The 12,910-nt window shown below is 39.7% G+C and overlaps 1 protein-coding gene across 11 annotated transcripts in view; it reads right to left on the bottom strand.

Moving 5' to 3' along the window:
- LOC121327851 (peripheral plasma membrane protein CASK) overlaps window positions 1-12,910 on the bottom strand; it is a 155,274-nt gene that overhangs the window by 8,784 nt on the left and 133,580 nt on the right. For 4 of the 11 annotated variants that reach the window (XM_041272121.1, XM_041272118.1, XM_041272119.1 and 1 more), the window contains 8 exons: window positions 11,884-12,072; window positions 10,835-10,913; window positions 9,137-9,222; window positions 6,719-6,787; window positions 5,221-5,289; window positions 4,096-4,131; window positions 2,047-2,243; window positions 1,483-1,598 (listed from right to left, as the gene is read on the bottom strand). In XM_041272121.1, the coding sequence (XP_041128055.1) occupies window positions 1,483-1,598; window positions 2,047-2,243; window positions 4,096-4,131; window positions 5,221-5,289; window positions 6,719-6,787; window positions 9,137-9,222; window positions 10,835-10,913; window positions 11,884-12,072 (841 nt within the window). The remainder of the gene's footprint in view (window positions 1-1,482; window positions 1,599-2,046; window positions 2,244-4,095; window positions 4,132-5,220; window positions 5,290-6,718; window positions 6,788-9,136; window positions 9,223-10,834; window positions 10,914-11,883; window positions 12,073-12,910) is intronic. The other 7 variants (XM_041272123.1, XM_041272126.1, XM_041272127.1 and 4 more) reach the window with 3 other exon arrangements.

Below are 12,910 nucleotides of genomic sequence, written 5' to 3'. Positions count from 1 at the left end.
GCAAGAAGCCAGGTTAGGTACAGTAGTGTTTGGAAACAGCAAGTGGAGTCCTCGGTATCCCTGAATTCAGACAAAAGGACACGGGAATGCTTGCTCTCACAGGTGCCAACAGGAAAAAGACTTTCTAATAACACAACAGAGAAAGGGAGCGAGGGAGGGGTGGGGACAGCAAACTATTTTTTTGGTGTTAAAGAAACCAAAAATAATATTAAATAAATAAATTCACACAAACACATTCTCATTAAATAAAAAAAGTAAGAAGCAAAAAAAGAGGCATTGTCACTCAGTGTTACTTACATGCACAGAGGCCATTGGGAGGAAGACGGCATGAAAAATGTACAGGGGGGGTCATTGAGATATGGTTCAATTACATCAGTTAACCAAAAAAATGTTGCAGAAAAAATACACACAGTAAAGCTAACATGCAGTATATCAAAGAACAAAGCAAATTCTAAAGTCACACTTAGCAGTGCTAACACTGCAGTTAGATCAACTAACCATTGTTGACAGCCCAGTGGAATTACATAAAACATGCTTCATTTTTAATTTTTTATGATGTAATAAAACTAACCTCACCCAAAATGCAGATAACGCATACTGACTGAGTAGCTTATAAGAGCCCATAGAGTCAAGGCTATGCTATACTACAGGCTGTAGACTATAAAATATTCTAGCATCCTGAAACTAGAACCTGTAGTATATTAATATGATTTTGGACTGGCAAACTCATAACTTCCCTACAAAACACTGTGAAATATTTATTCTGAATCCCTGTAAATCAAATAACGTACGTTAATTATGTTTACAAATTTGGAGCGTGACTTTTCAGGTCTCAAATAATTGCAGTCTTGTGACTTCTTTGACTATTTTTCAATTAATTTTCTAGTTAGATATGTTGGCCACAGAATCATAATGAATTCAAGAAAAACAAGAACAGCTATTTAATAGTTTTTTTAGTGTTACCAAATATTTAAATGTTGGCTGGATTGTAAACATGGTATGCTACATACATGCACCATCAGACGGAAGTACATAATTTTGAATCTGAACATGAATTTGGCCAAGACACAATAACTCTACTGAATCTGGAGACAGGCTGAAAACTATAAAATCACCTGGACCTTTGTTTAAAACTGATTAGGACAAAACCCTACTACTGAGATCTGACAACAATTAGCTTTAAAAAAATAGGCTAGTTTCTTTCTATAATGGATCTGGAAACAAAAGCCGAAGGTTGAAATTAAAACGACTTATATAAATACGGGCATTTGTGAAGAGTACTGAATAACTGATGATCTTCTCCATTATGCAGAACAAGGACTGGGCTCCAAGAGGTCACTATGTGCATGAATTGAGCTCTTACCTATTTGTGATTGTGACCTTACACATTTTGTTTCTAAATAAGCACTAATCATCATCATGCAGTCCTCCAAACACATCATTATTAGAACAAAAACAATCTGTGCTTTATTTTTACAGCACCTGCATTGTGCTTTGCTAGGTATTTGTCTTTGTACTGCTTCTTCTTCTTGCCAAACCAGGTACAGCTGGCTTGTTGCTCCTGCTTGGTTTTCTCCATTGCTATACAGGCTACACGCCTAGAAATAGAGGACAGAGAGAGCGGGATAGAGGAAATCATAGGACAATTAGATTTTGTACCCACTATCCTGCCTCTTGTGAATGTCACGTGATGAGATACATCTGCAAACTGACTAGGGGATTTTCTATTTTTGATATGGTTGGTTTACGATGTAAACGAACCATCTGGTTGCAACTGGCTGTGACAAAACTGGGCACACAGTACGGGCATACCATTACCTACATTCACAGCATGTTGCACCACAAAATCTAATTTTGCCTGCCTTCATTAGACCTACAAATCAGAAGCCAAACTCATGAATAAGCTGGTCACCATGACAGAGATGATCGCTCTCAAAAATATGTGCAAATGAAAGTCAGTATCAAGTTTCATCACTCTTAAAACAGAAACGCATGAACATCACGGCCGGATCTTTGTGTGAAGTTTCATTGTATGGCAGAACTCACCATTCCTGAAGTTCTGGAGATGGGATGAGGCCTGCTGTTCCGTTCTTAGCATTTTCCAGTTTGCCCTGCCACCAGTTGTGGTCATCCTTACTGATAATCTGGATGATGTCACCCACCAAGAACTTGATGCCTGCTTCCTTGCAGGGGATAAGATCATCCTTTGCTGGATCATATTCAAATTGTGCTCTTACATATATCTGCAAGACAACACGTCCGTTAAAACAAACAAACACACACACACCAGTTCAGTTGTGAGCGAGGACAACACATCTGCAGTGCGTTTTTTCTATCAATCTGTTGGTACAGCAGGAAAAGCAAGCGGTGAAGATGTAAAAAGTAAGGTAATGCAAATGTGAACACAGATGTTGAAAGCTGTTTCCTGTATTGATGTTTGAAGACAACATGCAAAGGTATTTACAAGTTAAAAAATTAAACGAAAGAGGTGGGCAAGCATCAGTATCCAGGGTTTTGTGGCAAGCCACACTGAGATTCTCAACTTAAGGATCCATCCACAAAGGCCCATCATTCAAAACGGAATACACAGAATGTTGCTTGTTATAGAAGCTTGTATCATGTGCTATAAAATATCCCCCCGCCCCCTCTAATGCAGGCTATTTGGTGCAAGGTGCTTACTGTGCTTGCATACAACTCCAATGGTAAACCAATTGTACATTTTAAGTTGTGCTACATTCGCTAACAATTTCCCCTCCCCATGCCTAAAGAGTGTGCCTTATCAAACTTTTCATAACCTACTGCTGCCACCAGATGGATGCTGCCTTAATCAAAGATGTTGTAATAAATATAATTTCTATAATTAACCATACTGACATCAGTCCTTAATCTGACACAGTAAGCATGGAGATTACCAAAATGATGTGCCACGATACGTATGTATCAAAGACAGAGGACTCACATAGGACCGCAGCAGAAATGTTGTTGTCATAAACTAGATCTTCAATCCCAATTTGAATTTGTCCATTGCATTGCTACAGTAGCTTATCAAAATGTCAAACTGCAAAAAAAGTTACCCAAGCTTTTATCGCAAAATGACATCTCCCTGTTTCTGAGATAAAGGGAAGGAGTTGTTAATAAAAACTTTGAATATTCAGTTTAAAGGGTTAAAGAACACTTCTGTTTACAAGTTCTGTCAATGCAAAGTTTTAATGAAGCGATCAGGTGTGTCTTTAAAACGTAGCGAGACGACGCATCAGGTCTGTTGTCAGCAGCCAAACAGACCTGGAGAAAATTAAATGTCCTCTAAAGAGCATGTCTGACAACAAAGCAAGACTAATAATTCACTGCAAGATTTCTACATAGAAATGGTTATATATATATAACAAAAAAACAACAAAACACTATAATGAGGATCCATTGAACTACTTAAGCACTGAAGAATAATTCTTTCCACTCTGTGCCTGTAGCATAAGCATGTGTTACTCCGTTTTTAATGAAACAAACACCTCGGCGATCTACGTCTTAAAGGCACCCCTGCAGGAACAGGATGAGGGTATTCTAAAAAAAAAAAAAAAAAAGTTTAAAAACAAATAAAATTATATATTTGCACCTTGTGCTGTGCAAGACTGAGAATATGCTAGGGACATACTGACACCAAATGCTATTTTTTGATTATTTTTTACAGCACTTGCTGAAAACAGCAGCTGTTAAAAGCTAGTCTCCAGTGGCACATATACCAGAACCAGAAGTAATCTCTCTCCTCCTTCCATATTGTATGTATTATGAACAATACATTACAAAACACAGTGCATGCTTGCAGTTCGTACATTTTATTTTAGGCAGCACATGCCATTTATTTTGATACAAAAAACATGATGGAATAGTCTAGTTTGGTATTAGTGTATCCCCCAGGTTACACTATGCCTATTGTTAATGGATATAACAGAAAAATAAGTTAGTAAGCTTTAATGCATCATGCTTTTGCAAGGGTAGCACATACAGTAAAGTATGAAATGGAAAGGGGAGTGGGTGAGCTAACTACATACAGCTAGTATGCCTACAATGAAAAAGGTTTTATTGCACAAGTCTATTCACCTGTCGTCCTTTTGGTTGGGTAGTTAATGGAATGTCCTGCAGAATAAAGTCAACCCATGAAAGAAAAAAATGTACTGTTTACTGAGGTGGAAATAAAAACACACTTGCAGCATGTCTTCGCATTTTCATTCAAACTAACTGTGCACAGTTGACAACGATCAGTGTTTGCAGTGCATCAATGCGCTAAAGAACACCAGACAGATCACTGATGCAGCAAGCTAGAAGAAGCAGATAAGAAGCCAACACCTTCAGCACCAAACCATATCTTCATGGAGAACACGCTATCTCAATTGCATTATAAAATTAAGATTCCTTAATATACTCAAACCCTTAATATTCCAATGGTTATCACTGAATCACTGGCTTTGGAAAAAGTTAGCGGCACTTTAAGGACTGTTCAGTTGTTTTGCGATTTGAATATATATATATATATATATATATTCTGCCAAGCAGTTGCAGGCACACAAACATGAAGCACTCTGATATTCTTAAATGTACATCCCAGCGATGACTGACTACAAAGGGCACACACAGTTTGACATGAATCTCTGGATGTGCAATAATGTAATGCTTTTACAAAGGATAGCCGCTTCCTTCCCTACTGCAGTAATTTATCACCAATGTGTCACCTTATTTAATGCTGAAGATGCTGGCTGGCCCAAGTTTCGTTAGGAATGCATAGGAAGTCGCAGCCTCTTTATATAGAATTGCCAGGCCAGTGCCTTTACAGTGCAAGTGAAACATGGAACACAACAGCAGAGGGCACACCAATTTGAGAACTCAGATAGCAGAAACAACACCACTCCTCTCAGAGCTCTCCTGCAGAAAACACTGGGCACTCCATGACCTGAAGGATTCTTAGGCTACAATGAAATAATTACATGCAAAATGATCCATAGTATAATCACCCCCCCGAACTCACACATCTTTAAAGTTCAAAACAAAAAAATGGTACAATAATTGTTTTAAAAAATAAAATCCGTACCCCTCAAGTTAACCGGTATTCAAAAGAAGTCCCATCAGACACAGAAAATAAAACATGAAACTAAAATAAAAACAATGACAGATGAGCACCAACGACTAAAGGTTGGATTTTGTTTTCTTCACTGGAAATGGAAGCCTTACCAAAACGGAATTGTTAATGCTGGTGTGCCCATTAGCTGGGGACTGTCTGGAGATGGAGGGGGACTCTCTCTGAAATAAGACATAACATTCAGTAACAAGAGAACAGCAGTCAACCATAACACACAGCGGCAACAGTCTGGGAATAAAACAAACACAGAAGCCAAAACGGTACATACCGTACTAGGCTTAAGTAGGTATCAGAAAAGGCAGCTTTGAAACTATGATTTAGTAGACATTTGTGTTTCTCCAAATACAGTACCCTGATGATCTGTTGACTTTGGTAGTAAAAGCACAACACAAGTCCTGAAGTTTAGTCCTGCTTAGGAACACCCTAGTCTAACGGCATCTACATATCTACACCTTCAGGGAGCTGCTGGTCTTCATCATGAGTTGAAAAAATATCATGTGCAGGGTGCTTTCAGAACACAATGTTAACTTCACACTAATTGCTCCTGAGGAACAGTGGCTTAATTGCGCATTTTACTGTTAGTCCTTGAATCCTCCTGGCGCTACCTGCAGCTTCAAAGATTGAGCACCTCGGCTACTTAAAAAAAAAAAAAATCTGTACTACTCAAGATCTATTTGAATGTTTTATTTATTTATTTATTTTTTTACACTTTATTTAAAAAACTTTATTTTGTACTGGGTGTTATTTCACCTTTAGGCCCTGACCACAAATGTTGTCCTGCCACTTAAGGGTTTTCTCTGCATAACAAAACAAAAAGACAAGGTCACCAGGACAAAACTGAAGGGAACATATAATACAGTTGTTTTTTCTAATATTAACATCATTCAGTTCCCCCCATAGCCACTAAGTGGAGATAAACAGCAGCAATTGAGAACATCCCATTTTTTTATGAAGGCAAAAAGCTCTATTAAAGATATGAACCATACAAAGTATGGTAAGCACTAACGTGAAGGGATACAACAATCCCCTACATTTAGCACTGCTAAGTTAATATCATTGTCATTAACTGCAGTTGAAAGTTATGCGTCAATAAAAACACGCAATTTCTGAAATGGATGAATTTGCATTGCTTTTGTAAAATGGCTCACAATTGACTCCATCACCAATGCATTAATAACATTAAACTTACAGCAGTAGACAACTTGATAAAGAACACCACGCTCTAAATCAATAAACATGCTGGACTAGAATACTATCAAAACTTGTGCTAGTCTGGTATTTAAACCTCCTTGGACGCGTGTAAGCAGCACATAGCGTTTTCCTGGCAGTGCGGATAATGGTATGTTTGTTACTACATGGATATGGAGATGGGGCTGAGCAGGTTCAGCCATCTCCCAGGGTTCCGGTATCTTTGTTGTAAAATTGGTGCGCAGAGAGTAACAGCACAGGCAGAACCAGTCTCCAAAAAAGCATTAAACAAACAAACAGCCACCAGCAGGCAATTAGTAAGTCACAGGGGCTTTGAAAAATCAAACAAAACCACCAACCCCACAACAGCAACAATATGAACACACTTATTAAATCCATTACCTCACAAGATGCAGACTGATTGCGATAGCTTGGCACAATCTTGAATGTGATGCTCCCTCTCATCTCCCTCTGTTTCAAAAAGGAAGAGGAAAAGGAGGTATTGAAAAGTCAGCAGTGCACTGGATACCTCTCAGATTAAACTTCTACAATGGATCAATGGCAAACAGAATTGAAGAAATAAACACAAGAGTTAACAGCCAGGGCTGCTTCAATAATAGCCAGTGCAACATCTATACTCTACCTAAAGGTATAAAGCAACTGATTCGTCATAGCAATTTCATATAAATATTACATATTGCTGGAAAATAAAAGCACCTCAAAAACACTGGCTTCTACTATATAGAAGACAGGTTCTTTAGGGTCATTCCTTTTTTCCCCTCAACTCTAATAACCAACCTCAACTTTATTAGTGAGCTATTTATTTCCTACAATGTGAAAAGAAAATCTTAAAACCACATACACCAGATACATGCACTGCCCTCCAACATGAGTTGCGACAGATAAGTAAGTAACCAATTTTACCCTACTCTCTTCTACAAAGACATAAAGTTTATTCATGGGGTCTAAAACAGCGGCAGATCTAAATACTGCCATAATTTAAAAAACATTACAAAGTTTTTTCATAGTTTAAATAAATATTTATTATTTATGAACTAGGGAGACATTTGTAACCTTGGGGCCTTTACTGATTATTTAAAACAGTATTCAGATCTGCCATCGTTTACATTATTTGAAAAGACTCTCAGCAGTTCTTAGTGATAGAGTGCTTAGCAGGTTGTGCGGCAAGTGTCCCTCCAAACATGCATTCAAGATCAATGGAGCCAAAGTGATGCTCCCTCTGGAATCCCCAACAAAGAAAGACAATTCTGTATAACCTGTGATCCCCTGACCCAGCACACCAGTGCTTTTACCAGGTGAACCACTCAGGGAAGCCTCCAGGTTCAGCGTTTGAACTAGTTACATAAACAAAAACCTTTGGAATCTCAGACGTACGGCTGGATAAGTTTAGGAATACAGACATCTGGTTTAAAGAGATCACAGAGTTTAAATATGTGAAAACAAATGGCCAAACAACAAAAACATTCTGTACATTATGAACAGGTTTATGAAACAATATGCAAATTCTCCTTTTGTCAATCCAAAACGTCTGTCAGATAATGCATATACCTCCAGTAGGGATCACATTGCTCAAAAATGATGCAGATGCTCTATTATTGTTAGTTTTAGTCAGCAACATAGTACTTGGAAGTCTGCTGAATTAATCTGACTATTTTTAATATTCTAATCTCCCTTTTATCTCAAAAACTCTCGAAAGAGCTGTAGTCAGTCAGCTGATAAAACATCTCATGGATAACAAAATCTGCTTGAATCTCTACAGTCTGGTTTCCGGCTGCATCACAGTACTGAAACTGCTCTACTCCGGACTGTGAATAATCTTCTGCTTAATGCTGGTGCTCCCTCTGTGCTTGTCCTCCTTGACCTAACAGTCGCTTTTGACACCACAGATCATGGTATTCTTCTTGACCGCCTTCAAAAGTATACTGTAATGTCTGGAACATGTCTCTTCTGGATGTTCTTACCTATCTCAATGCATGCAGTCTGCATTCTATGCTGGATGCATTGTCTCCTCTCGTCTCAACTACTGCAACTCTCTATATGGTGGTCTCCCATCATGCACCATAAACCAACTGCAGCTAGTTCAGAACGTTGCTGCCAGATGTAAAAAAATGTGATCATATCACCCCATGTCTTGCTCAGCTGCACTGGCTACCTGTAAAGTTCAGGATTATTTTCTGCTCACCTACAATGCCCTTCATCACACAGGTCCCGAGTACCCCCTCAACCTGCTGATCCGCTATGTCCCTGCCCGCAAGCTGAGGTCCTCTGACTCTGACCTGCTTGTTATCCCCAAGCAAAAGTGCGCCATACTTGGAGAACGGTCGTTTAGTTTCACTGCTCCGAATCTTTAGAACTCTCTCCCAGCTTTGGTGCATGATGCTCCCATTGTTGCTCACTTTAAATCAACTCAAGACCTACCAAATAAATTTTAAACAGCGCATGTGAAAATAATTGGACCTGACGCATCTGACAAGTGCTGAATGGACTGCAAAGGGTTAATGTATTATGCTTTGTGTTTTCTTTTTACTGTATAGAATGTATTATGTATTTCTCTGTATTTAAAGTATTATGGATTTTCTTGTTGTTACTGCATCTTGTAAAGCGCTTTGAATTGGTGGTCCACTATGAAAGGCGCTGTATAAAATAAAGATTGATTGATATCTCCACAGCGTACTTCTGTGTCAATGGGAGCTGATAGTTTTACCTGTTAATTCCACTTTTGTTTCTTGTCACCCAGAGTTTGGTTTTAAAAGAAGTAAGAGATCCAGACACAAGCACTCACTCACTCTGTTTACTTACAAGCATCTTTTGAAGCTGTTCCACGGTCTGGTTGGCAACACTGATTCCATTTATTTCTCTAATTTCATCCTCGACATGTAGTGTGCCTAGAAGGTAAGAAGAGAGTACAAGCTTGTTATCACTCTGGCAAACGTGCAACTGTGAGGCAAGTCGAGAGAGAGAGAGCAGGAGCGGGCTTCATTATAAAACGATATTGGTTATTTTATTGTAAAGAACAGAGATACCTCTTTACCCAAGGATAACCCACTGAGAGGTGCACCATCATACTCACAGGCAGTTTTGTTCAATAGCTTTCAGCACCCCCACTATACAAATTCTTCCAGCCCTACTGCTCACAGGGTTACCCCATTAGCAACTGCAGCAGTTAAAAGTTCACCGCTGAAAAACAGCGCTCTCCACTGCCAGTCAAATAGATGTCATTTCCAAACAAGCCTATCTGCTGGTCCATAGACTGAAGACTTGCAGCTTTGCTCTCTCAAAACCAGCGTGCATCTTCCACATATCAGGAATGCCACGGAGAATCAGTGTGCGACAAACAGATAGGAATGAATTGAATTAATAATAGAAGTCAAAATAGCATTCCAATTCTGCATATAGTAGCAGGAGCCAGACTACGTGTCCTTGTAGTAAAGTGGTGGCATGCAGATATCAAAAATAAGGGTGTGTGGCATGCTTTTCTAAAGTTGAGACTGTAAATGTAAACAAACTCAATAGAATGTCTGCCTGTGGATTAAGCAAACCGTAGCAACAATGCAACTTTATAAAGATACCGAGGGAGAAGCACCTTATTTGTCCTGACACACTGAGGAATATTTTGCATTTCACACTTCAGCTTTGGTGACTTTCGTCTGTAATTGGACTGTCAGCGAAGCCTGCTCGGAACTATACAGGCACACTGGCTTGCATGTGTCACAGGGATAAGACCCAGGCATAACGCAAATAGCGCAATAAAGGTGTAGAAAGAAAGATAATACTTCTCAATTCTCTGATGTAATCAGGTCCAGCTGAAAAGGAAAATGGCGTTGCTGTCAGTGTGCGTAGCTATTTTATGCTCACGGGGGAGGTGCAGCAGCCACGTCACACTCCTCTGACGAGAGTCTTTGGTATAATTTTTGAGGTTCAGGTGTATTAATGGGAAACACCCGTTTTGTAATGGTTAACATTCCCTACTTGAAAGGGAACAGTCCAATATCTTTCTCTCTCTTAGCCCAGTTACTATGTAAACAAGGCAGTGTCTGACTGGTAAAGCAGTTTATATCCAGGGTCCTGGTAACCATGGTAGTACAGGTGTACTGTGACAATGCAACAGGCACTTTTATGATTACTCAGACTCACGGACTGCAGTTTGAAGATCTGATACAAAAACACACAAACTCAATGCAGCTGCCTACTGTAAAGAACTTTACTGCCTGAGTAAGAGAGATACTAATTCACAGCCTCCTATTTTCATGCCAGATCTGAAGTTTGGCCTAGCTTTCATATTCAAACTCAATTCGAATCTCCCTTAAGACCTACAAATTCCAATGGGGCCGTCAATCGCCCAAGCAATCTCGCCTACCTCTGTTGTCTAACCCCTCCACTCATCTGTCAGCTTACCTTCAGCCATCTTCACTGTGTTAAAATGTTTCAATACACCTTTGCTTTATATGTGGACCGTTCAATCAAAACTGACCCAAAACAACTCAATCAAGCCCTTACCTTGCCTGTGGATCATCCCGCCATGCATTATTCGTGCAACAATACAGTGGTTCAGTTCATTCATTTTTAGAGTGATGCCCTGTTTGGGGGCGGGGGGGCGGGAAGAGGAAAAAAAAAAACATTTGAGAAAATACTTGACTGTTTATTAGATTGAAAATACTGTTGGATACACAAACTAAAGCACTAGCCCAAACATTTGTCTACTTGGCTTTACCTATAGTTTGATTTTTTAAATTATTTTTTTTACAGAAGTGAACACATCTTAAAAGATCAAGTTCATACACAATATTTGAGTAACTGCACTAAAGGCAAGGGGACAGAGGCTGCGTCCTTCAAGGCTATAGTTTAACATATCAGGCTTTAAGTTGGTATGTCTAATAATTGGGATATGAAATTATATTTCTGTACCACTGGCTCTCTCAACAACTGGAATGTGGGGTAAACAGAAAGGCTTTTGATAATACCAACCGGATGGATTACTTAGCAGAGCAAACAAAGAAAAACATGAATAATAGAGAAGATAAGGAAGAAAGCCATTTCATTTGATAAGCACTTGTAACCTTCACACTCAACAGGTCTTGTGGACGAAGGCAAAACTGTTTACCACTGTGAAAAGAAATGACTTACCCTAACAGCCTCAATGCAAGCGATACTACTTTTTACATTCAATTTAATGCAATGTAATTATCTGTATCAAAATGTTGTTTTTTTGACCACATACAGCCCAATCTCTCTATCATTTTAATATTCATGTGCAGTGAGGCGGGTTGCTGCCTTTACTATAGCACTAATCAATCAGGCAATCCCTGCGGCGGACCAGACGTCACCTCGGAATCATGGATAAAGAGAAGAACGCTCCTTCGAAGGAAGGTCCACCTGTCTTAAACCTGGTGGGTGGGCAGTAATAGCAGTAATCTAGGTGCCCATTTTTAAGTTCTACAGTGGTCCCCCCCGATTACTTAAATCCCACATTTATAGAACTCTGTTTTAATGTATTTTTTAATGCTTCTAGATCTCGCCACCACGCCAACATGATTCAAGCGCCTTACCATGGGCTCGTCAGTGTTCTTCTGGAACTGGACCAGGCGCACGCGGGTGACGTTCTCCATGTCCATGTCGCCGTTGGCACTTTCCGGGGAGTCTCCGTTCAGGTAGGGGGAGGTGGGCGGAGGCGTGACTCTCAGCGCGTCGTCGCTGTAAACCTCGTGGGCCACAACGTCATGGGTCTGCAGTAAGGCCTGAGTGGTACAAGAAACAGGAATAACATGTTAACATGTTCTCCGGTACATAGTGAAGACTCAAAGGTACCGCACATAGTGAAGACTTGAAGCTCCCCTGTACATAGTGAAGACTCGAATTTCCCCTGTACTACATGGCTATAAAATAATACTTCAAAATACACACCAAGATTTTCCACAAGGTAACACTTCATTGGAGTTGCACATTAAAGTGTGACATTAACAAGCACAGAGTAGAAACACAAAGACTTTATCTAGCCATACTGTGTTGTAGTCCTGGTTGTTTCTTTGTGTTATCCAGTGAATTGAACTCACAACATTTCCCACAAACAGTATGTCTTTGTCCTGTAACATGCCCCTTTGCAGCTTGTGCTATTTCAAACAATATATCAACTTTCCCACCACTTCCTCTTCGCTGAAATTCCTCCACAGCCGACTGCATAAAGCTTATGCAGTTAGTTTGAGCATAATCCTTACCATAAGTTTCCCTTACCTAAAGTATTAACTAACATGTCACGTTGGTTTCTGCAGCACAATAACCAAAGAAAAACCAAGGTAATTTCTCAAAGTATTCTATGTAACTAGCCACTGATGTTTAAAAGTCTCCAGCTGAGCTAACAGTTCTGAGTGCAGATTGATTAATGAATTACAGTCAGTCTTGTCACAGGAAGTTACAGGGCTCTGTCTGGAGCCAACAAATGAATCAATGTGAGCCCTTATCCAGCAGCACTTGGCTGACAGCCTGCTCAGTGATCTCCCCACTCCTTCCGTCCCAGCCCCGAGGAGGAATGTGCCAATGATCACTCTTAAAAGATGCCCTCCTCAAGTATCCTGCTGA

This window comes from Polyodon spathula, chromosome 15, assembly GCF_017654505.1.
Source record: "Polyodon spathula isolate WHYD16114869_AA chromosome 15, ASM1765450v1, whole genome shotgun sequence".
Taxonomy (NCBI): Eukaryota; Metazoa; Chordata; class Actinopteri; order Acipenseriformes; family Polyodontidae; genus Polyodon; species Polyodon spathula.
The sequence above is the reverse complement of the archived record's forward strand: the minus strand, read 5'-3'. Positions and strand labels throughout refer to the sequence as shown.